The 26,479-nt window shown below is 42.6% G+C and overlaps 1 protein-coding gene across 3 annotated transcripts in view; it reads right to left on the reverse strand.

The window, feature by feature from the left end:
* CENPU (centromere protein U) overlaps positions 1 to 26,479 on the reverse strand; it is a 427,790-nt gene that overhangs the window by 371,121 nt on the left and 30,190 nt on the right. For all 3 annotated transcript variants that reach the window (XM_069199521.1, XM_069199511.1, XM_069199530.1), the window contains one exon: positions 17,093 to 17,249. In XM_069199521.1, coding sequence (XP_069055622.1) covers positions 17,093 to 17,249 — 157 coding nt within the window. The remainder of the gene's footprint in view (positions 1 to 17,092; positions 17,250 to 26,479) is intronic.

The raw sequence follows: 26,479 nt of genomic DNA on the forward strand, positions 1-26,479 counted from the left end.
AAGACATGTTTGTTTTGTCCCATTAAAAATATGTTAATTAAGAACACCCAAGAGTATCAGAATGTCATTTTAAGAACATATCTATATACAATTACAGTAATTTGGAATGTGGATATTGAGCAATGGCAGTCACCACTGTGCGGTTTGAGATCAGCCATGCTTTCCACTGTAAAGGCATTTTTTGATTTGACCTAATAATTCTGACTCCCATGCATGGATCTAGATCAAATTTGGTACTCAATTAGCACAGGCAGCTAAATGACTGGAATTGCTTGAAATGTGGCTTGTCAAACTTCAAGCAATCCCATGCAGGGTGGGGGGGGGGGAGTTAAGGGTGAATTAAAAAATATGTTTTTCCCATTTTAGCTCTCAAAGGAAACTTTGCTCACACTTTGCTAAACGGATCTAAACCAAACTTGGCATGAAAGCATAAATGTACTCAGAAAGTGTGCTGTTGATGGTTCAGTGTAAATTCATTCAGTAGTTTAACATATTAGCATTAGAAAACAATGCCTGGTGCCTTGAAAGAGTTAACACTTTTGTATATCTTGGCCATTTTAGTTTACAAACAGTTTGTGGACTCTGACTTTCTCAGGTCTACAATAAAACAAAAAAAACGGTCCCTCCCTCTCTTATTGGATGAGGTACCTATTTGTCTGACATGCATTTCAAGTCTATGGTGTCGCTTCAGAGACCTAAAACAAGAAATTCATAAAGGAAGCCAATGCCTTGGCTACTGTCCCCAAAACACAGAAACAAATTGAAAGGCAACCTAAGGGAACAGGATGAGCATACCCTGACTCCCAGTATTTAAGTGGCGGTCCTCATGTCCTACCCCCACATAGGTTACATTACAAAACATGTCCCTGTGCAGGAGTCATCAAATAATTTTTTGAGGTAGTGGGTTTGAAAAACAAACTACATTGCTCATATTCAGCAGCCTCTAGACAGAGGCCACAGGACTAGGCTATGCATAGGTTGCCCATTCTTTGTTCACTGTCTCTGTACAGAGGCCACAGATTATGGGCGCAATTATGGGCATATTGAGTTAGGAGCCTCGAAAAATAGTGTGGACTACCAAAACATTTGAGTGCTGTATAAAATGTAAAAAAAAAAAATAGTAATAATCATAATAATAATCTTGGCCACATAAAACACACCCCTGTAGGTGTGCCCTGCAAGCCTAGCTACAAGGGCAGGACTTCCTCTATAGTTAATGGACTATCTTCCAAAATATAAGGAGCATTCTAAGCTGTGTATTGATTACAACTTTAGGTACTGCCTTTTCACTGGCAACAGGAAGTACATCAGCCATTTTGTGAGAAGTAGAAGACCTGAACAGGATCTACTGTAACTCAATGCAGTATTTAAGGAAGCCACAGCAGAAAGCACCCTAAAGATATTCTTAGACCGATCTACCTTTCAAGCGGAGAAAAAAGACCTTATTTGCCTACAAGAGAAAAAAAACTTACTTCACACTGCATCACATGCAAGTTATATGACCATAAACGAAGAAGGGTGACAAGAGGACACTACAATTTTGGCACATCAGCAATGAAGAGCTAGCTCAGGTTCAAGCAATAGACAGAGTACTTGTGGTGGCAGAGGAAGCGATTGTGTGCTGAAGCAATGCTGTGGAGCAACACCAGAAAGAGAGTAACCAAAGGGTTGTAACTTGTGCATCTACCTAAACTAAGTGCGTGAGATAATTTGTTATCACACACAAAAAGGATGCGGTCATCGCTCAATAAGGTACTCCAATCTTTTTTGTGTACCTGATTGGTTAGTACATGGTCTACCTATATTTATTCGACTACCTCCATTTCCAGCAATTCAAAAGAATTGAGAGAAGTGGACTCACTTGCGTAATGTGTCATGCTTTATCATTGCCCACCTCACCCCACCCTAATAAGGTAGCACTAGTAGGGTGGACTCCATCTCAAGGGGGATTTTCTTGCGTGCGTTCTTAGAAATTAAACAAATCTGGATAATTTTTTCGGGGATCAAGTTATATCTGTTAAAAATATCTTAGGATAAACCAAAATATATATTCTTTATTCAGTGGTATAATCACATGTTCAAATTCAATCTACAATTTACAACCCACAGATTTGAAATAACCCAACCTATATACAGGTAAGTTATGGAGGGCTGACCTATGATTACCCTAGGTTTTGTATAGTAAATTCTAATATTACTCTTCTGGGCAACACTAATATTAAAACCCTAACATACAGCGGTCAGCAGCCAACTATAGATTAATCATCTTACACTCACAGGGGACAGATTTGCTATGGGTCTTGTTCATCGCTCAGTAGTATACCAGCCCATTAACCAACCATCACCAACTCAACAGGTATTGAAAGGCAGAAATTAACTGAAGAGAGCTATCACATACTGCTGGCCAACCGGAGAACTCTAATCTAATCCACCACTGAAGGTCCAAAACAGACACACACAACAACCACTTCTTTATAGCTCTCAATGACATTTAAACATGGGATGATAGTAACAAAGCCAGTCTCATCAGATCTTCTACATTATTTCACCATCCAACCATGCCTGTTCAGGACACCAAAAGCTTTGAACAAAATATTGTGTTGGACAACTGTAGCAAATAGGTTCCACCCATTTAGTCCATCTGGATATTTCGCTTTTGTCTATCCGGTTTTTAGACTTTTACTGTTAGTGAGTTTTACTACCCAAGTGTCATTCACGGTAAATTCAAGGTATTTAGACAGAGCTTGGTAACTGTCAATGTCTGCCTTTTATGATAAGACTGCTGTGGCTGGTCTAGGGTAAAGGGCACTGGGCTGGTTACACACACATGTATGCATTTGTGTGGGCTGCACATGAGACTGTTGTGCATAGTCCCATATCTGCGCACAGGTAGCCAGTCGCAGAAGTGACTCTGCAATGATAGTTTCTGACCTGAGGTAGGCCTTATGAGTGGACATTGACAGTGTAGGTCTGTAGTGCTTACTGGAAAATATGTGGTGTTTTCACGCTCGTATACATATAGGTGAAATCTGCCTTAATGTGCAGTTTTGCGCCACTTACACCTACAGGGACCAGCAAGGTACCAAACTGGGGTAAAACATGCATGATGAGTTTGAATTTGCAGTCTAAAACGCACTACATCCACATGTTAGGAGACTTCAAAAATGTATCGTAATTGTCTTTCATAGATCATAATCAGATTCCGGGCCTTTGTCCCCCTACTGGACCAAGTTAATTACTCCTCAGAAAAATGAACAAGACCCCCCACACAAAGGGAGCAATTATCAATGACTGACCCAATTCCTGGAAGAGAGTAGGGGCGTGGGGGAAATCTGCATCCAATAATTAGCTTGTCACAATGCACCTGGGATGGGAAAGGCCACGCCCACTGGACCAAAGGAGCCAGGCCGCTTAAGCCAACACAGGAGGGGATCACCTTTGAGGTTTTGGTGGGAAGGGATAAAGCAGTGATGTCATCTAGGAGAGGAGCTCAGGGCCTTGGAGGAGTTCGTAACTGAGAAAACTTGAAGTCGCTATTTTATATTGTCCCAGATGCTGTGCAGGATTATCTTGGAAGTGAAGACAGCAGAAGAATGCCCAGCTGGAAAAAGATGCACCCCATAGTGCCCCAAATTGAGCTCAATTTGCATATAATCCTTTGCTTGTGGTGCTCCAAAACTGGGCAGAAGTATCACCAAATTATTTTAAAGTTTTTGGGGGCTTCGGAAATGCATTAGTACCCACTACTCCAAGACTGCTACAAAAGTCACCCTAGGTCTTTGGCATACTGAAACAATACACCTAGGTGAGGTTTCCTTTTATTTTATGCACTCCCAGAGCTGGAGTGTTTACTTTCGGGCTCTGGAGTGCAGGGACCCATTGTGGATGGTCCTAAAGCTGCATCACGTGGCCTGTAGATAGTAAATAAAGACTCTGACACACATGATACGGCGTACCCATGAATGACATCCTTAATTGTTATTTATTGACAAACACTGCGGTACTTAAACTGATTGTATTTGCATGTGATTATTGTTCACATCGATCTTAAAGGTGGTATCATGGTGGATTCTAAGATGTGATTACAGATATTAATGTGGAGACACCATGACAAAGCATGTATGGCTGCACTATGTATAATGATACTCACCAATAGTGTGATGTTGCATTTGGTTTGTGCATTGTGATTATGAGGTTCAGAATACACTAGGGTATTTCCATCTACTTGACATGCATATTTGTAATTGAAGGCATAGTATTTAAAAGTGGGACTGTGTAATAAAAGTATTTTTCCATTTTTTTTTTTAAATGTCTAAGGACACTACTTGCTGCACTGTTTGTTGCCCAGAACCATGACAATCAGAAGCCCCCCTGCTGAAGCCTGCAATGGGAAGGAGTACTAACACTATGAAAAGTGCATTTTTCTCCCACAGCACAAGATGTGTCCGGGCAAAGACCAGGCCAAGACATGTATGTCTGAGACTGGAAGAGGCTAAGCTGCCGCCCCCCCCCCCCTCCGGTAGTTAGGGACTTTCTTGACTCCTTAAGGCAAGGTCAGAGAAACATAATAAAGAAACATAATGGGGAAGAGGAAGTCCACAAAGGGGGTGGGTACAGTGGGGCAACCAACTCCATTGTTAACTTTTTAACCAGGAAACTGTGTCGGTAGAAGACAGACTGGGGCTACCAGATGCTCTACTCACCAGATTATCACAGATTCCAACACCACACAGACTCATCCCTCAAATGACCCACTGGAAGCAGTCGGAAACCCTGGGACAGCCCTGTACATTTAGCACAGAACTCATGTGTATTGAACAATACTTTCCTAATCACCTCAGATGCAACCTCTTTGACATCAGGCTCACCTACTGTGGAAAAAAAAAAAGAGTCAGCACTAACATTGCATTTAGGTCATCACAACAATGGTGGCCACACTGTGGCTAATCCAGAGGACAGGGACTTCTTAAATAAACAAATGTTTGACTATCGATGTAATCAAGGCTCTAGTCAAAGGTATTTGTGATTTATTAACGGGAAAGGTAAATCTACTGGATGGGAAACTGATACACTTTATAGCCACCCATAAAAGGGTCAAGAGAAACTGTACTGGATATGACACAGAAGTAGTGTACCCCAGATTATATTAAAGAAAAACAAATAAATGAACCTGTGTATGTGTGGGTGATAGTGGTGCGGGGCCCGCTCAGCCCAAGAAACCTCAATTTGCAACTAATCTTTTTATAACAACCACATTGGAGACTCCTGGTCTTATGCAGTCCCCTTTGAAGATGCTGGACCAGGAAAATCAACGTGAGAAATCAATGCTGATTAGTATGGGCCCTGCAATCACTTACAACTCCCTCCAGAGGCTACCTCATAGTTAGTGGTACTCAAGGATGTAACACTGGATCAATCAAAATGAGGGCTGGAAAGAGCTTACAACTAAAGTCATTCACATGCTAACCACAAATCTAGGGCCTTCACAGCAACGTACTGAAGACATCATCAAGGTTAGGATAAACAGGCCAAAGACATTAGCAGGTGACTGTGTCACTTTAAAAACCAGACCATGGCAGGCAACACCTTATATAGGCTGGATCACTGAACTTGTGGACACACAAGGACAAAGGCTGTGCCACTGGCCCATTTTTATAGACCACTCACACATGTCAAGACACCATTTTCCCTCAGGGGAGCCCTCATAACAAGTCTCAGTACCAAATACTGAGCCATGCACTTGTTTTGAGCTGCTTGCATCTCTTGAGGAAATTAAATGACTCTGCAATTATGGAACTGACATATTCACGTCTGTGCAAGTAGAAGATGGCACAAACTGTGTGGCTCAATTGGATATGTTGGCCAAAACTGCACATGGTAAAAACATGCTTAAGTTGGCTGTGGGTGTGGTCAGGCTGTCCTCTTGGAAATATCGTGGGGTGGGTACCAAATTGCAGAAAAAGGAGTGGCTGAATTATGTCAACCTGTTCTAATTCATCTAGGTACAAGTAACCTAGACTTTAAGGAAATTCCATATCAAGGGTGTCTCCTCTTTCCACACCACAGCCATGCCTTCAAGAGCAGGGAGGATGAAAGGTGGACTGGTAATTCTGAAGTCTGTAGTTTGTCCAGGGAGAGTCATCTGGTCTGGTCACTGTTTCAGACCACTTTCAACTGGCGTACATACAAATTGAGGCAGATATGAAAGTTCTGATTATTACTTTTTATAACAATGTTTTTAATAAGAACGTTGATATATCCAAAATGTTGGAAAGTACGGCAAAAAAGTTCATCTCAAGGAAAAGGCATACTCTCTCAATTAGATGGGCCAGCAATGTTAACACAAATCAGCATAAACATGTTAATGATAAAGTCAGGGACGTCTGCAACACACACAGTAAAGCACAGATGCACTTTGTACACCTTTTACACGGTTCCCACAAGTTTAGTAGGACTAGGTTTATGTCAAAAAGAACTTCATAATATACAGACTTACTGTACACATTTCATCAGCAAATGTTGGTTTGTTCTGGCTAGCTCACTTTACCACATCCTAACCCCTAACCTTACTAGGGTAGCAGATGTTATTGATAACCTCGAATATGACCACAGATCTAACCCTTCCATTTGTCACCCCATGTATGCCCCAGGTATACACAAGAAAGATACGAAATTAATTTCCAAAACATTTACTGAAATTAATATATTCTTGCAAAGAAAGCATCAGCTGCAATTGTTAGACAGATGAGATATGTTATTGTAAACGGCATTATTAGAATGGTGAAAAATACAAGCAATTCAGCCAGGTTAATTGTTACTAATGCTACCTAAAGTGATCTCTTACTAACAGTAAACTGAAGAGAGGATAGCGGAAGTTCCCTCTGTTACATTATTTGGGACAGTCTACACCCATAGCTTGGTCTTAGGTGTCAGGAAGCCAGTCTGAGTGTACAGGCAGTCATGGCTGGCGACTTGAAAAAGTGGCGGGGCAGGGGGAATAAGACAAAAATAAACAATAAAGAATAAAAGTGAACTTGAACATCACCGCTGCTCTCCGCCGCACTGCAGGCACAGGCTCCCAAGCCTGCCCTGCGCCAATCATGACCCTGCTCAGAACAGCGTTATGATTCGCACGAGCACCCTGGCTGGGCACTCCAGCGCAGATTGGGAGCCTCTGTAAGCTCTCTCCAACTCAGCAACACAGTGCCGGGTTGGAGAGAGCTCTTGTGCGCATGTGTGTTTGGCAGTCCCGAGACGGCTGACCAAACATACATGCGCTCTGAGGGGAGTGCTCTGTGCACTCCCCTCACTGCTCGTCACCCCATAGTCCCAACCCTTTAGAAATAAAAGGATAATCAACATTGTTTATTATCCTTTTATTTTTAAAGGTTAGCAGCTCCTGCTGCTGGTGGGGCGACGCTCCTCTGCCCAAGTGGAGGAGCCGCTCCTGTGTACAGGCTATCTCCTGTTGAAGGAGGAAGGTTGGGGTCAGCAGGGCTGCATCTCAGTCACAGCTCACAGCTGTTCCATGATAATCCCAGTACGAAGTGCTCATCTCACAGTGCCTAGCATGGATGCGGTTTCTATTATAAAACACTTTCCTTATTGCACTGTGACAGAGGTGCAGAACAGGTACAGAACAGCTACTCTAGTTTGTCTAGTGCAAACAGGTTGTCTCCTAACAAGCACAGGAAATGAAAACAAGGGCATTGTGTTCCGATTGTATGACCCTGGACTACATATGCAGAGTACGGGGTGGCAATGCCTACCAAGAATAAATGCGTATGCAGCACAATCTGATGTCAGTGGAAAATATATTTAAAAATCACCATTAAAAAACGATGTCCAGTTAAAGTTGAAATCTAAAATGGAAAGTAAGTGTTGGTCCTACATCAAGCCGTTATGGAGAAAAGCTAAATAATGAATGAAAATATTTTTTGCAAGATACCTTTCCTTCAGCACCCTTATTCGCTACAACCTTTATTGGAAAAGGGGATGAAAGCAGAGTTATTGACTTTATCCTTTTTTCAAGGGATAAAAAGGATCATCTGACAAACTTTCTAGATGATATCAATTGTACAACTGCCAACAGTTCTTTTTTGGTGACCATGATTGTAGGTCCATTTGAGCTGAATACTGACATTACTTTGTCTGAACTTGAGTTGAGTAAAATTAAGGTGTCATGATCAAGTGGAGCCTATTAAACAGCTCTCTGATCTGTTTCCCTTAAATACTGCAGCATGTTGGACACGTCTGGATGAAAAGACATAGCCCATATCAATTTTGCTCTACTTTGATTCCATCTGAGGAATTCCCAAGCTCCTTCAGACAATAAAGGGAAAACCTCAGCTGCCCAAGCTAATTTGTTGGTTTAAGTTAGCCTGTCCACAGGTTCCTGAGGGCACTGAAAGCTACACCATGTATTCCATCTGGGGTCAGGCCTATTGGCCCTATTATAAAGAAGGGATTCAGGCAAGAAAATATTTGATTAGAGAGGATGTGTGGAAGTCTTTGGTTAAGGTTAGCTGACTTAGAGATAGTGGCAACTGTTGGCACAGAGCCGGTCTCAGACAGGGTCCCAATGGATGTATACAAGGATCACCAAGATCTATGGGCCCGATTATTACCACCCTATTTATGGCGACTCTAAAGAGTACCATTCTACCATCATGGCCTGAATCCATTATATAATATAGATTTTTAAGAAAGGTGATCAATGATTCGAGCTACAGACATCCAATATCACTGTCGGACCCCCGAGTGGGCAGAGTGGAATTCTATTCTGGATGATATGTAATATGGTTTCAGACAAGATTTAGGTATGGTTGATCAGTATCCGAACTCTGAATTCATACCTACTTATATCCAATTATGTGTGGTAATAAAGCGATCAATGCACACAGCCTCATGGATCAGTCATCAATCTGTCCAAACTATGGACTATAATGCCAAATATAGGGTAGGAAGAGCCATTTGTTAGTTTTCTGAGGCAGATTCATTTAGATGTGCCGTCAAGGGTCCTTTTTAGGACCCACTGGAAATGCACTGATTCTTGAAATTATTAGGGGCATCAGGCAAGAAGGTGCCCTGTATTGTTTCTACTCACATTCACATTAACGGCTTGGAGTCCTTTTTGTTAACGAAGGGTTAGGATCTCCCCCAGGTGGGTGAATCCAATCACAGGATTGTTATAAGTTGATGATAAAATTTTACTAGCAAGGGCAGACTTAGGCCCCCAAAAACTGCTCAATGCCTTTGTTGACTTTATGGCCAAGTTAGACCTGCAATATAGCCAAAACACATGCAGTGGTTTATAGGCCTAAGCACACTAAGTAGCGTCTTCGTAACAATGGTGATACACTTCACATATCTCGGCATACCCTTTGACTTTAATTAAACTGAGGGCATTTCGGCATGATAAGAGAACAGCAAATGAACAGAGAAATAGAAGCTGTCTTTATGTTTGTATCTAAAGTGGACACCAAAGCAGTTAAGGAACTAATTGTGGTCTATAACAGTAAATGCATTTCGGTGGCAACATATGGAGCAAGCCTTTTGGGGGTATTGCAACATGAGTATCCTTCAAAGACTTGAAAACCTCTTTAAGTGTAGTCTGCTCACAGTAGCACAGAGCTGCTCATCTTACATTTGCCATGAGGTGTAGGGGATAAAATATCTGGAATCTCAAATCAAATTACGCCCTCTTATTGTATGGGTTTCTGTATGAACAAAAAAAAAGCCATCCTTAAGTAAAAAAATACTGTTAGATTGGAGGTCATTGAAATACTTGTTAAGAATTCTCTGGCTGTCTTCTATAAAGAAGGTTTCTGCTGAGATTGGCATAATATTTCTGTAAACCATGCCTCTATTAATGCACATAATAAAACTTGATGAAGGATACGTTTTTGAATACTATAAAGACGTTTTTTGCTCCAAACATCAGGGACAGATGGGGGTTTGATGACTCACCCTATTGATGTAGATGGGTTAGAGTTATTTGGACACTCCAAACAGATATAAGACATAGAAGTGGCATTGTTGAACAAGTTACTTACCATTGGTAATGCCTTATCTGGTAGAGACATCTTCTAGTTGCAGATCCCTCACCTTAGAACTTCCCCCAGGAGCCAGTATGCAGACGGAGATTTTTCTTGGGCAGTACCCCTGTGGGCCGTCAGGTGGTGTTGGTCGGCTCTGCGTCTGTCATGGGCGTCGTGCACACGGGATATGTGCCAGAAGTACGGAGCAATGAAGAACACTGATCACTGGAGTGTCAAAAACTAGTGCCCTGAAAGGGAAGTCCCTGTCCCTAGAAATCAGTTTGCAGAGCAGGAAGGATCGGTGGGTTGGTAAGGAATCTGCAACTCGAATATGTCTCTCCCAGATAAGGCGTTACAGAAGGTAAGTGACTTGTTCATTTGATAGAGATTTCTAGTTGCACATTCCTTACCTTACAATAGATGCCCAAGCAATACCATCCCGGAAGGTGGGTGTGCGAACCAAGATCACACTTGGAAGTCCTGCAACGCCCAACGGGCAAAGTACCCGTCTCTTCGGACTTGACTGTCCAGGCAGTAGTGTTTGGTGAATGTGTACAAGGATACCCACATTGCTGCCTGACAGATGTCCAGGACTGGAACTCCGTGTGCTAACGCAGTGGTTGCAGCTTTTGCTCTGGTAGAGTGAACATGCAAAATCTCCGGGGGTTGCTTTTAAGCCAAAGCGTAGCACATTTTAATACAGAGAACAACCCATCTAGAGATGCTTCTCTTCTGCACTGCATACTTTTAATCGCGCCCACATACCCAAAAAAGAGTTTATCAACCACCCGGATCTCTTTGGTACAATCAAGGTAGAATGATAATGCTTTTTTTGGGGCCAGGCTGTGGAGTCTCTCCTCTTCCTTAGAAGGAAGTAGGGGTGTGTAAAAAAAGGCAAGATGATGGATTCACCTACATGAAAGGGCGTAACCACTTTTGCCAAAAAGAAAGCCCTGGTGCAAAGCACCACTTTGTCAGGATAAATGGAAAGGTAGGGTGGCTAACATGACAATGCCTGCAGCTCGCTCATCCTGTGGGCAGATGTAATGGGCACAAGGAAGGCTGTTTTTAACATTAGAAGCCTGAGAGGACAATTGTGAAGAGGCTCAAAAGGAGCACACATGAGAAATGTCAGAGCCAAATTAAAATCCCATTGGGGCATGATGAATGGTGATGGAGGAAACGTGGGTAGGACCCTTAAGAAACCTACTAACCATAGGAGATTTAAACAAAGAGGGTTGATCAGATAATCTCAGAAATGCAGAGATAACAGACAAATAACCTTTGAGGATGCCCAAAGTAGAGCCCTGCTGGGCCACATAAAGTATAAACAAAAGAACCTCGAGCAGAGGGGGTCAGCAGACTTGTCTGTACACCATGTCACAAACTTGTTCCATCAACAGGTAAATACCGTTTTGATGGATGGATGCCAAGATAATGTTACAGACTTCGGGTGGAGGGTCAAAAGCTGTCAACTGCTGCCACTCAATCTCCATGAAAGAAGGGAGAGACTGGACAGGTTCGGTGGAGAACTTGCCCTGCTGCTGCAACAGAAGATCCTCCCAAAGGAGCAGACTGATAGGAGGATCGATGGCCATACTCAACTAGCTCGGGATACCAGACTCTTTATGCCCAGTCCAGAGCCACAAGGATTCCTTGGGCCCGGTCGTTCTTGATCTTCTTGAGAACTCTGGGCCGAAGTGGTATGGGGGGGGAAGGTGTACACAAGGCCTGAGCTCCATTTGAGACGAAAAGCGTTGCAGAGTGAGTGCCCCCTTGGAAACTCAGCATGAAAAACTGCTGATTTCTGAGGAGACGAACAGATGTAACCAAGGTACTCCCCACAGCTGAAAGAGACCTTGTGCCACCTCCTGATGGAGATGCCATTCGTGATAGACCAGGCATTGTCGGCTGTGTTTGCCCGCTCTGGCGTTCAGAGAGTCCGCAAGGGAAATGCCCTGATGTTCCAGTCATGTCCAGAGGAGCCTCCTGACAAAGAGTCCACAACCCCACCCCACCCTGCTTGTTGCAGTACCACATGGCGGTGGTGTGGTCTGTGAACACCTGCACGACTTTCCGTTTGAGAGAGGGAGGTAATGCTTTCAATGACAGTCTGATCGCCCTGAGCTCCAAACGACTGATGTGGAGACGGACTCCGCCAGAGACCAGACACCACTGATCTCTGTCTCTCCTATGTGGCCGTCCCATCCCAGGAGAGACACATCTGTCACTACTGTCAGATCTGGTTGGGGAAGGGAGAGGGCTCTGCCTCTGACCCAATCGTGGTTCAAGATCCACCACTGCAGATCTTGCGCAGTTCCCTCTGGGATCTGGACCATGTCAGAGAGATTCACCTGATGCTGGCCCACTGGAGCTTCAGTTCCCACTGCAGAGTCCGCATATGCCATCTGGCATGTGTCACCACCAGGATGCAAGAGGCCATGAGGCCCAATAACCTTAGAGTCATTCTCACTGAAATCCAGGATAGCGCCTGAAATATCGGTATCATAGCCTGAATATCCCGGACTCGTCGCTTGGGAGGATAAGCCAGAAACTGCACTGTGTACAGAACAGCTCCGATCGAAGGCAGCGTATGAGAGGGAGACAGGTGTGACATTTGTAACGAACTGCAGCAAATGCAAAAGGTCCGCAGTAGTCTGGAGGCGGGGGACAACAGACTGGGGCTAGCTCAACTTCAGCAGCCAGTCTTCGAGGTAGGGGAAGACAAACTCCTGACCTGCGCAGATGAGTTGCAACCACCACCATCACCTTGGTGACCATCCGAGGTGCGCTGGTAAGGCCAAAGGGAAGCACTGTGAATTGAAAATGCTTGTGGCCTACCATGAACCACAATTAACATCTGTGGGCAGGCAGAACGGGAATATGGAAATAGGCGTCCTGCAACTCCAACGCTACCATCCAGTTGCTGCATCTCTCCCATCAGCAACAGCGTGGGAGAGAATGCGCCCGGGAACATGGAGGCTTAGATAACCAAGCTCTCAGGGGTTGGGTGTTGCGTCAGGAACACTGGGTCATTTGGAGCAGGACTATGGCATAGCCATAGTCCTGCGATTGTCCTGTCTACAGGAGTCGCTGTGCTGGGTTTGGACCAGGTCTCCAGCAGGACATCAGTGAGGGCTTCATTAAAGGGCAAAAGGGGTTCAAAAGTGGAAGCCCCAGCCTGAAGCACCTCTGTCAGGGGGTTAGTTCTGACTGCCACTGAAAGCAGCTTAAGGCCCAAGACCTCAGACGCTCTTCGCACCACCATTGAGTAGCACTCTCCCTCCTACTTAGCCACGGTCGAGGGAGAAAGCATACCAGTGTCAGGGGAAGTATTCAGACCACTGACCTCTCCCAGATCCATCTGCCAGTCCATGGGTTCTTCTATGTAGAATTCCAAAGGATCCAGCGACCCCTCCCAATCCTCACCATACCCCAACCCAAGAGAATAAGGGTCAGGATCTGACCTAGGAAGCAAGGTTCCTGTCGAAGTTGGAATCGGCATCGCACGACGCTGGTCCGGCTCCGTGTCGAAGTAAGCAATGAGGGTGACATCAATGCCATCAGGAGCATGGGTGGCATCAGGAGCGTTGACATCTGAACCAGCGTTGGGGAAAGGTGAGGTGGTACAACCAACGCCGGTTCGGATCCAAGGGGGCCCCTGCCGACCCCGTGGGGCCTGAATGCCCAATATGAGGTGCATGGCCTCATAAAACTCTCAGAGTTCGGCAAGGGTCACTCTGGCTCTTAGAAACTCGGGGAGGCGAAGAGCCAACCCAGACACAGGCTTCGAGGATGGTGGCTTGGAACGATGACACTCCTTTTCCCTCATCTCGTAGGCCAATGACTAGGATGAAGTCAAAGAACGCTTGTTCTTCTTCAACATCTTTTTGTGACTCGACTTACCCAACTTGCCTGAGGCCTTGGAGTAGGACGATGACGAATGGAGGCTCCACAACCATTCTTGGGACCTTCCTATCGACCGAGATCGGGAGCAACACAATGAGTTTTAGTGACTGCTCCCTCAAATCTTTCAGATTCATGGCCCGCCACTTGGAACACGACTTCGGGTCATGGTCGGTCTCCAGGCACCACAAGCACACAGGGTGTGGATCAGTCACGGACATCGCCCGATGACAGGCTCCACAGGGCTTGAATCCAGTCTCACGTTACGACATCTCAACACACTCGGAGCACGACTTCAGGTCATGGTCGGTCTCCAGGCACGACATACATACGAGGTGTGGATCCGTTATGGACATCGCCTGATAACAGGCTCCACAGGGCTTGAATTCAGTCTCACACCAGGAGTGTAAACACTCAAAAATCTTGGACAGAAAGACCAGTCAAAAAGTGACTGAGAGGTAGCTCTTCTTTGGATGTGCTCTAGCTGGCACGTAAAGAAAAGAACTGACGTCAGCGCACCAGGGTGGCCCCTATATAGATCCTGCGACATCATATCCAGTGCCCAAGATGCTGGCAACAGACGTGGATCCAGCCAACGCCACCCAACAGCACGCAGGGGTACCGCTCGAGAAAAATCTCTGGATGTAGACTGATGCATGGGAGAAATTCTAAGGTAAGGACTTTGCAACTAGAAATCTCTATCAGATAATAACCTCAACAGGAAAAGCACCAGGACTGGATGGAGTGCCAGTCAATGTTTTTAAAAGCAATATTTCTCCTTGGGCCCCTCTGATAGGAATTGTGAGACTGATAGCTACTGTTGAATTTATCCTGTCATCTTGGACGGAGCCAGTCACAGTTCCAATTTTTAAATAAAAAAGGAGACAGAAGTCTCCTTACCTTTTATTGCCTGATTTCCCTCCTTGACTCCAAAGTAAAGGTCCTAGGTAGAATTCTTCTTAATAGACTGAAGAGCTGGGCAGAGGAAAAAGAGATTATATCTGAAGTAAAGTATAGCTTTTAGCAGTGCCAAAATGTCGTTTTGATTATGGGCAAATACACCAAGGCAAAGAAATGCTTCACCCATATGGATTTTCGGGATTTAACAGCAGCATTTGATTCTATGAATCGGTCTAAATTATGGCAGCTGATGGAGACTGCTGGGGTGAAAAGGCCGCTGATCAGTACTTCAAGGAGGTTACATCAAGACAAACAGTTCAGGGACAGTTACACTCCCAATGGGGCTTGTCCACAGAAACTAGCCTCAGTGAAACGGGTGAGACTGGGATGTGTACTGGCTCCATTTTTATTTTCATTTTATATTAACAGTTTGCAACAATTATTAGTTGATGGGGGAAAGATTTACCAAGGGTGGGGAGACGGACAATCCCGTTTTTGCTATATGTGGATGATTCCATATTGTTATCAAGAACTGCAAATGGCCTTAAGCTTTTGTTTGATTCATTTAACCTTTTATGGAAAATCTAGATTTAAATATTGATTGAGCCAAATCATATATTACGACTAGTGAGCTTAAGGGCTCTAAAATCAAAACTCATTCAATAGATAATTTAAAAGTCAACAGAGTCCCAATTTTATCTACTTGGGCTTGCTGCCTCATTAGGCTGGAAATACCTCTTTACTATTAGAACTCAACAAATGCTGAAATCTGTGAAAGCTATTAAGAGAGTTACTGCAAAGGTAGGAGGGGAAACCATTTAGAACTATATTGGAAATCTATATGGCAGAATGTTTGTTAGGGGATAGTTATGGGGAAGGGTTTTGGGGTTATATTATTCCTAAACCCCTACAAAAGATAGAAAATAAGTTCCTAAACTGGCTTCTGGCAGTCCCAAAATCTACTTAGAACTTCATTTGACATGAAGAGTCCAGGACGCTCTATGTTTCTGATTTTAATAGAGTTGCCTCATCAGGTTATGGGTTTCAATTTGGGTGGTCAAAAGGGAAACTGCAAAAGCTGTACTGAAGGACGGCTTAAAGTTGGATATTTGGGTACTTAGTTCCCAGTGCTTGTTACTAGTGAAGGACTGGGCCTTTGCAACCAATAACCCAATATCTTACAAAAACAATTCAGCACAGTAACCATTTAAGTAGACTATGATCATAGGAAATACCATTAAGGGACCTGCAGAGCTGTGCAAAGCTGCAGCCTACTGAAAACCATGATCTGGGCATCTCTCTCACACCTCTTCATCCACCACACTGCTAAGCACTGCACCCCTCAAAATAATAAACGCACCACACACATCATGGAAACTCTGAACTCAATGAGGACTGGAGCGGTATGAACACGCTTCCTCGAAGATGATACATATATGAATATTACACATATATGTATTATGTTTTCATGCTTTTATTGTACGAAATGCAACGGATTAAAACCCATATTGTAGAAGGAACTGTTAAATATGGAAAATGATTCGCAGTTCCCTGTAAAACGCAGATTTCAGAATGTTAATGCAGATTTCAGTATGTTAGTGACACGCTCTAAAACAACTCTGCAGATCCTTTACCACTGACACCGTTAATGTGACAGTGGAAAGGTGCATTGGGCCGGATCCCGTGGGCCTCAAAGATGACAGTGTAGCTAATTAACCATCTGAGCAGTAAAATGAGTATTTACTTTAGCAATGCATGTTTTTTTAAAGCGTGGTCTCTGCAAGCAATACACACACAAACCAAGAATGGCAACTTTACTTAGAAGAACATTAAGGAGCTCACGGAAGTTGCGTGGCGGTATAATTCTGTATGTGTTGTTTAATTACCACGCAACACAATTAAAAGTTTTACCAGGTGAGGACATACTTTTACATTTTCCAGTGTACACCAAGTGAAAATGTAAGCATTACAGGCTCGGAATCTGGGAATTAAACGCGGGAGAAGGCCTACTAATTATGAAACCCGCTTATAATTCCTGATTTCATCACTCATAATGGTTGCTAACTAAGGTGGTGAAAGCGGCCAGACTCAGTAACACCAGCACAGTATTACCTCCACAGGTTCCTGGACAATTCCCACCAGGAGCCTTGGTGGTAAATTTAGAGACAGCAAATACATGAACAACGTAGCTTACATTTCTATCATTTTAAACCTTTAACGCAACTTAACTTTGACAACCTACTCACCATAAAACTCATCCAGCTCATCATCGTGAAGATTATCTACACCTTCTTTCAAAATGCTGGAGATATCTGAAGCAACTATATGCCTCTTCATGGGTGTGCCGGAAGAGGTGTATTTCTGGGTTGGTGGTAAACTGTGTTGTGCATCGCCAGGTTCGATCTAAATAAACATAATAATAAAACACAAAGACAGAAGCCTGTCAAATCGTTTACAATTGTATTTGTAAGACAAAATAAAAAAGATGAAACACATAACCTTGGACTTTTTAGGCGTGGCTTAGTGAAGGTCATTCATGTGAAATGTTTTGGAATATATTTGTAGCACTGATAGAGCGCACATTCATCCCCGAATGGATATACCGTGCTAGACAGCAATCGATCCTAACTCTTTATGTCCCAAAAACACAAAGTGAGGGGAAAGCCTGGTCTTCAGCATACTATGAAAAGTCAAGCAATCAGAAGTCGAGCGCGGAGAGAAGGAAAAGGCGTTCCAGGGTGAAGCTGCCATATAATGAAAGGAGTGGCCCCCCGATTCTAGATCTCGATTTGCCTACGGTGTATCAAAGCTGAATCGAAGGGCACGTGCTGGCTTGCTGAGGACAACTCTACCATGGATGGTGGCTGGTCTTATCTCATCGAGTGATCAGTGCTATGAAAAAGCAGCTTAAAGATGGCTCTCTTGCACAATGGTAAACAATGAAGGGAAGTTAACAGTCCCAAACCAAACATCTAGCTCAAAGTTTACAAATCAACCTTGCCACTGAGTTTTGAATCAATTCACGGTGGGTGAACAAATACTCAGCCATTGTGATTTACAGATTATTACCATAATACAGTCTATTCACAATAAGGGGTTGCACAATAGATTCATGCCATGCCACAGAAATCCACTGAAATATTCTGCGGAGGGTCCGTAAGAGACCAAAGCAACTCCCACAGACCGCATTCACCTGGTCCTGCATAGAAAGAGAATCGTCCATCAGAAAGCCCGGATCCTTAACTACTCTTTTGTGCCTAGGGGTAGGGTCAAGCAGTGTGGGCACCAATAACCATTCTAGGCAATAAACGCCTTTCCAAAGAGCAGGATCTCCATTTTCTCTGCATTGACTTTCAAACAATGAGACCGAATCCATATTGCCACCTCCTAAAGATAATTCACAAAGTTCCCTCTCATCTCTGCATTCCTTTCATCGATGGAAATGATGAGCGGAGTATCACTAGCATAGGTAGTGATCTCAAACCCCCCAGGCTCCAACAAAACTTGCTAGAGGCGACACATAAAGATGAACAAGATGGGACTCCGGGACGAACCACGGGGAACACTACAGTTTGTCATCCTTGACTTGGATTTGAAAGGAGAAATTTCGAAACCAATGTAGGATTTTATCGTGTGTTGTAAACAGCACAATATTTATCCGGGCACTCCTATAATGGGGGGCTCCGAAAGTAAGTTATTGTACAGGTTTAAAAGCAGACCTTTAAGAACAAAGCAACATGCATGGCGTTTCCTATAACGTCATCCCAATATGGCACAAGATGCTTTCATTTGTTTTCATTTGTGTTGCATGTCAAAGAAGCGCATGTCAAAGCAGCAGACATTTTTTAATTAGTATGTAGGGAGTCAGAACATGGATTCTGTAACATAGTTTTTCCCATATCTCAAAATGGCAACATATCAACAATTCCATTTCCTTAAAATCAGCAAATCAAAGATGAAAACAAATCAAATTTTCATCAGACAGGTATAATGGCTGTATGCCATCCATTCATTCCTGTGTGCTATGTACAGTGTGCATGACTGGGTGTTCTCAGTGCAAGAGTATTGTCTCTATGCATGGATGTCATGGATGTTCTCTATGCTCATGGTATCCAGTAACTATACTGCACAAGCTGTTCCCTCATTTCCCTTCTCTCCACCCAAACCACCCAACAGAATGCATCCCGTATGCAGATTAGATTAAATTAGTATGTCAGACATAGAACGATGTTGATTAAGGACATTTAGAAGTGGACCGAAGAGAGACACGCGCCAAAAGATTGGCAAATGCTAAACACACTCCACTCCCGATTCCCTCGTCTCATTTAGAGGTGGGAAAACCGCACAGTTCCTGACAGAGATGCCTCAGTATGCTCTGTCGTAGTCAACTGCTTGTCGCAATGCAAGAACCATAAAGCTGACATATGAATGGCATCAGAAGACTCACCTTGAATAGGGCAGGGATTTTTATTTTTTTCCCTGCTCAGGATGGAAATGCTCCTGGGCAGGGAAAATACAATATCCCCTATAAATTGAGTAGAAAAAACACCCAAAGTGTCACTATTTCTTTCTTTGTTTTACAGAAACACCCCACCCTACAATTTGTCAGCAGAAGCTATCTTGCCCCAAATCACTCAATGACATCACAGCACAGAACTCTAAACTTGGAGGGTGGGTCACTCCAGGGCTATTGGTGGTAGGGCCTCCGCCATTCATCCACTTTGGGTGCAACCTGCTAAATCCTAAATGATGCCATTAGAGTACAGAAATTCCATTGTGAAGAAAGTGCTCTTCCTATTATACCTTTGACGATTTCCATCTCTAGGGAGTACGGGTGGAAATCAGTGCTGTGCCATGATTCCAACAAAAATATTCTTTAATTTGGCATAAACACACTCAGCATCAATTCTAGAACAAAGGTATCCACTTAGTTCGGTAAAAACATGAGTTAGAATACTTATAACCACGGTGTAATGAATCTAATGAACCCATTCATCGTATGCAGAGATATCTGCAACAAAGTAAAAGTCAATCGGCCTGGCCCTAATTTTTATTTTTTTGCTGTCCCAGAATGGCCGCCATATTTAGCAGCAATATACTGGCTATGTCTGAACAGCCGAAATAATAAAACATGGCAAAAAAAAAATCCAAAATGGATGGCCGTACATGCAAACAGATGGCATCAAAAGGCTCCATAAATACCCCATTTCAGATCTCTGGGATGCTCTCCTAGACAAGTTCCAGGAGAGGACACAGGTCATTCAACCTCCTCCCTGATATCAGACCCCAGAAACACCCTTTTATTTTTTTCAGGATTGGAGAAACTAATGTATATTATCCTTCCACAGGAACAAGTGCAGGGTTAATTCCCCCAACCCCATGCTCCTGTTGCATACCCGTTCCACCCCTACTACATTCTCTTGTTTATTGTTCCAGAATGACATGCACACTCGAAATATTTTCCAAACGTCTGTATACAACACTTGCCTGCCAAAATTGCTGATATTCCCTTGTGTATTTTTCTCCTCTACTCTTACGGCTATTTGCAAGTAATTGATAGATGTCCATTTGTTGTTTCCTGTGTAAGCAAATGTGTTGAACTATCCCTGAACTGCTTATAAAGTCTGTTTAGCTAGGATTTTCTGCAATGTACCGATGGACAGGAGATGATGGAACTGGGCATGTAACAAATTTGGTGTAAGACAGACTCAATGTACTTTCCCGGGACTCGAACAATAGAGACACTGACTGGAGAATAAGATGCAACATTTTCGATACCTGATGAGCCGAATGATGAGGACATTGTACAGTGAGCCAATCAACTAACTGAGAACGGCGTAATATTAGAATTCATAGATTTGCAAAATTAATATTATTGGGTAGAGTCATATCTGGAGACTTAATGACCAATTAGGAATTAGGGGGATGGACTGGGTAATCTTAATAAAACTTAATAAAAAGTCATGACAGAGGGCTAAAACTTCAGAGGTGAGGGGTGAATTGATGATTTCAGAAGACGCGATTCGAGATTCTGTCATTGGGCTCATGCTCTTGAGAGCCTGATGCGTTGCTGATCGATTGATGACCTGAAGACGAAGACTGACTTTGTTGCTGATCCATTCCGTGGATAGGTAGCTATGACAATGTGACTGATTAACTTTTGTACCTTTTCTTCCTAGGTACCAACTGTGCTGTTTAATAGTTTTTCTCGTAGTTGGATGTTTTTCAATTTCATGTTCCAAATTGTTTTCGCATAAAGTCCCACATGCTGATGCTAATCTGGGTTAGGTATGTTCCTTTAGGTGATGATGACAGTGACAAATGACTGACGAACGGATTGCTGAACTCTGCTGTTAATGTTGCTATATTCATCTTTGTTAGCTTATGCTGAAGCATTAGAGCATATGTTTTCTCAAGATCTGATTAGGTTATGTTATTGGTGGTCACTAATGAACTAATTCTGAGCTGATTGAATAAAGTTTGAGTTAATCCTTATGCATTAGAGTTGTAACTAATAGGGAAATAAAAATTGTTAACCGTATATTGAGTTGTGGTTATTGATGAAATGTTGATATAATTGTCTAATGATTAATGAGTTTCTTAGTAGTTATTGATTGGTTATATTGAATATTGATAACACTGGTCAATACATGGCTAGGATACTCCATGTGATACAAAAGGTTCATCGGCCTATACGCGTCCCCTTGTAAGTTTACTTACTAATGACCAGGCACGCTAGCACTACTCAATGGTGAACAACGCTGGGTGTATTGTCTACAAACACACACTGAAGGATTGAACAATGAGATTCCATGGCTACATATTCCAGAGACCTTTATTATAATAGGGATTTATCAATCTTTGTAACTCACTAGTTCATCTGTGCCCTAAATAACTCCTCTCCCTTTTATAGCGCCCTGTTACAAAATGTAGTATTACCAATCCTCAAATAACATTGACTCTATTTCAGCTTTATCTGTATATGTATTTTATATAGGGCACAACGCAGGTGAGTATGAAATAACATTTTTTTCCTACATACAACAATTATTACACACTTTCTGCATATCCATATGGACAAGTATTGCAACCATAAAGTTTGGTACTTCTTTCAATTTCCCTTCTAGAGTGTAATGTTTATGCCCTTTTGTGTCTCATCTCCCCGAAACTTTAGGATCTTTTTGGAGCTATTTCAATTTTTAGGTTCCTTCGTACAGCGACAAAGGGCGTGCAGGATTAGATTTTCCATCAGCCCCACGCACCACATGACTATGCGTGATGCACTGGACACATCTCTGACTGGCTGGTATTTCTCTGCATTCAGGGGGTGTGTGAAACTACATCTCCTATCAGCCCAGCGTAGCACGTGAAAGCGCCATGACACAATTGACACGTCTGTTGCTGGACAGCCTACAGGAACTCCATTTATACACGTCGCTCCTCCACTCAGACATCATTGGAAGGAGACAGATAGGTTGGTAGGTGAACAGGCAGGGTATGACCTTTAGTAAAGTGCTCAATAGAAAGTAACTCCTCAATAGATATTTCAGTATCTCTATTTACCATACAGGCTTTTCGACCATTTTTTGGGCTAAAACACTTAACACATATTTATCTTTGGCTCATTTAGTGTGTGACGTCAAGGCCACCCTCACTGCACTACTCCATGAGGTCTGAAGATCTAAGCTTAAGGTATGTGTTGTAATATATGATGTATGACATGCATGCTTGTTATCACTTCCCACCTTTCTCACCAGTTTGCAGTGGAGTGGAGTTCATACCTATCATGAATGCAGCATGATCTTTCACATACAGCTGGAATTTAACATGCAACAAGGAGCATTGTCCTCAAGTTTTTCCAGTCCTTGTTTTTCCTTATTGTCTCTTATTTTGTACCTTCTGTTTGCCTATTATTACAGGACTTTTACAGTGTTCCTGTGCCCAGCAGGAAGAATATTATTTGGATATAGTGTGTGTATGCTTGATGTGTGACTTGTATGCTTGCACATACAGCACAACAAGACAAACAGGGATCCCTAGTCCTAACGAAAGCTACGGGCTTCGGATGGAGCCATCAGCTGAAACATGTTGACCTGTCAGGAGCAAGAGTAATAAATCGCTCCTAGGAATCCTCAGTTTTTAATCATGTTGTTGCCTTTTCAAAAGATTAAAGGTATTTCCTATTGGGAGGCTTCTATGATTTTCATATTTAATTAGCAATACCTGAATCCCAATACCCTAACCTGCATCCATGTACTTCCTGTGAACATAGGAAGCCTGCCTGCCGTTAGAGGATTCTTTGGAGAGCAAGGCTGGCCAACCATGAAGCATGACACGCAAGGGGGTGTGTGGGCCATCCTTTATATTTTTGGCTTGTAAACCTTAATATATGCTTTTGAGTATTTTGGTCCATTCCAGGCTATAGGCCATACAGGGACTAAAGGGCTTGCAGAATTAGAATATTCCTCAGGCGTGGACTCTTCTTCTATGGTTCTTGTTGCTTTTTTTGGCATGTAAATTTCAGAACCTAGCCAGGATCCAAGCTCGACATAACACAAGTCTTGGCATAATCAGAGAAGGTAGTATCATAATGAATGAAGCTGTCATAATTGTTCACGTTACTTCAAATCACTAAATGTGACAAGAGTATTTTTTTCGCCAGACAAGTACATTTCTGAACCATATCGTCCCTTGGACAAGTAGCTATTTTACAAAGTCCCACCCATCATCCATTTCCACTATCTGTAAAATGTAGCCCAATATTAAATGCAACATGTAGTAATGCCAACAATGCCCAATATTACACTCAACTTTCTACTGTTGTACCTGTTAAAATTGTTTTTTTTTTTACCACTGAGTTCAGGGAGCCCTAGGATCTTGTTCATAATAACAGTCTTATGAACTATGTCTCACGTTTGTGCTCTTCATAACAGTCTCACGAATAATACACCCTAGTTTTCCCTGCATGCGATCTGCCTTACGTTCTTTCTGCAGAAATACTCTACACAGTCCTTTTTCACAGCAGAAAACTTAGTGCAACTTTCAAAGCTTACATAGCCAGCAAAGATGGACAAACAAAAGTCAATGGATTTGAGGCAGAGGATGTTGTGTTGTATTCTAAACATGCACAGATTTTCACACCAACCTTTTCTTTTCCATACACCCACTTTCACCATCTAGCTGTGCTGACATCTGAGAAGACATGAAGCCTCGAAAGAGTCCTGCAGCACAACTCAAGTAATTCCCCTCTTGATCAGAAAAGCCAATGGTATCCAGAACCAAGCAGAAGATCAGACACAAATGAAACACACTGAAGAACAAGGGCATGAAACAGAGTGGTGACAGCTTAAACCACACAAATCATGGTAGCTCACACGCAGGACTTCACAAGGCTCAACGGTATCACACATAACGTCAACTAATCGTCAGAGTTGTTTTTCAAGTCTACACGAAGAGGGGTAAAATGTTATGCTGTGAACAAGCTTGGTATTTTTGTGGATGATTCAATCTAATGGTTTTGGGTTTATTCATGGTGTTGACCACAAGTCATGTTTCTGAGGGGGTACTAGGTTGGCCACTCAGAAATGCTTCAGGTCATCCTGCAAGGAGCATGAGGGATGCTCAGTGGTGTGGTCACACATAGGAGATCCTGGCTTGAGTCTAGCTTGGGATAATGAGAGTACACCACTCCAACAATGCTCTCCACAGGCTTGAAGTTGGATGGATGTGAAGATGTAATAGCAGTGGCACATGGATACGACAGGCAGATTCCAGGGAACTCTCCTTGGAACCATAGCCTTTGAGGCTCATCAAATGTATTAACCTGTTTTCCCACCCATTTTGGGTCTTAAATAGCATTCACTTCAAATTCTTCCTGGCCATCTACCTCAATAGGCACAGACGGGGCCAATAATCTGAGATTATCTTCCACAGGTTTATTTTTACTAAGGACAATGGAAATATTGAATAGAGAGAAGGAATCAACCTTAGTTTTACTGCAACTGGGTTAATCTATTGAAAGGTTCCGTTTAATTAAGGTGAAACTTATTCCAACCCTTCAGTCTCAGATTTTTGGTGGTAAGCCATACTTGAACCCCTGGCTGGAGCTCTGGGGATGCAAGCTGTTGTTCATCAGCATAAACCTACTATTGAGCTTTACCCTGAAGATTATGATTGGCTTGTTTCTGCACATTGTCAATGATCTAAATGTTCCTGAACCACTGGGAGTAGTTGAGATGACTAGTTTCCAAAGCTACCATGCACGATTGGCAACCAAAGGTTCAAAAGAATGAAGACTAGAAGGCACAAGTGTGCTGACCATTATTTATATGAAATTTGACAACCAACAGCTTGAGACCCACTCCCTGGTGTTTTGCAATAGCATTTGTACTGTTTCAATGATTGCTTAACTCACTCATCCATTCCCACAATTTGCGAATGTAGCCCAGTACTGAACATAACATGTAGTACTAGTCTGTAGCTGGCTATCTGAGGACTTCCCAATATATATGAAATCTATTATGTGCCCTCACAGCAGCTCACCTTTGTTTACAATTTTAGGAATGGATTCATATAAACTTACCATGTTAAACCTACGAAAGATACAATTGATATCACTGTGGCATACTCATGTTTCGTCTTACACTGAGAGTCTAAATTTGGATTAATGGGAGAGTGCAATCAAAACATTCAGAAATTGAATTACGATGACAGGCATTTGCAAATAGGAGTATTTTATTATCCTTTTCCTCTCTGCTTTGTCCCATCAGCTTTGACTCTGAATTTTTAATGTTGTGTTAGTAATGTTTGTTTTACAATGTTATCTGTAAGTATTACATTATTGGGTTGTTCACTTGTAGAATCTAGAGGCACAATTCACATCTCTACTATTTAATCAGCAAGCATCATTTCATCACTCTGAACCTCTGCCAGTTAGGTGCTAGAGAAGTGATCTGCCTGGTCTATCAGTATCCACCCACAATAGCATCACTCACCTATTATTCATTTTCAAGCTGCCAGGAACAATTTGTTGATGAAAGTAAAATCTTATGTTACAGATATTCATAATCATCAAATCAGCAAAAGTGGCGTTTTTGCTTTCAACCCATTACAATTTTTAAAGTAACTCAGCTGTGGCATATCTTACAAGTCCAAAAAACTGACCCAGAACAATGGACAACAGGAACTGTATTAAAGAAGCATATGTAATGTTACTGTTATAAGCCAAATCGACAAATTATTCTCTAAACCTCAGATCTGTTTTTCTCTCTGTGTTGCTTTCTCTCTCTTTCCAGTCTTCTCAAATTTTCTTTTACATAGTTGGCTGACTTCCTTCTACATTTTCACTTTTTTTAAAGCTTTCCTTCTTTCATTAAATGAGTACATAAGTGTTCCAAATCACATTCATAACAGCTTACTGCTTCCTTGTAACATTTCGTACACTTCTGACCTAGTTCCACTTTGCTGTTTATCTCAAAGAGACGTTTCTCTACTGTTCTGTAGTATCTCCGCTGCCCTCATTGCCACCAACTTGCTTTTGAACTGTTCAATGCACAATTGCCGTATAGCTTAACTGTGATAATGGGGAGCAAAGTGGAAAGTTCAAGGGTGCCTTCCACTCCAAATGTGCAAAG

Source organism: Pleurodeles waltl, chromosome 1_2 (genome assembly GCF_031143425.1).
Source record: "Pleurodeles waltl isolate 20211129_DDA chromosome 1_2, aPleWal1.hap1.20221129, whole genome shotgun sequence".
Lineage (NCBI taxonomy): Eukaryota > Metazoa > Chordata > Amphibia > Caudata > Salamandridae > Pleurodeles > Pleurodeles waltl.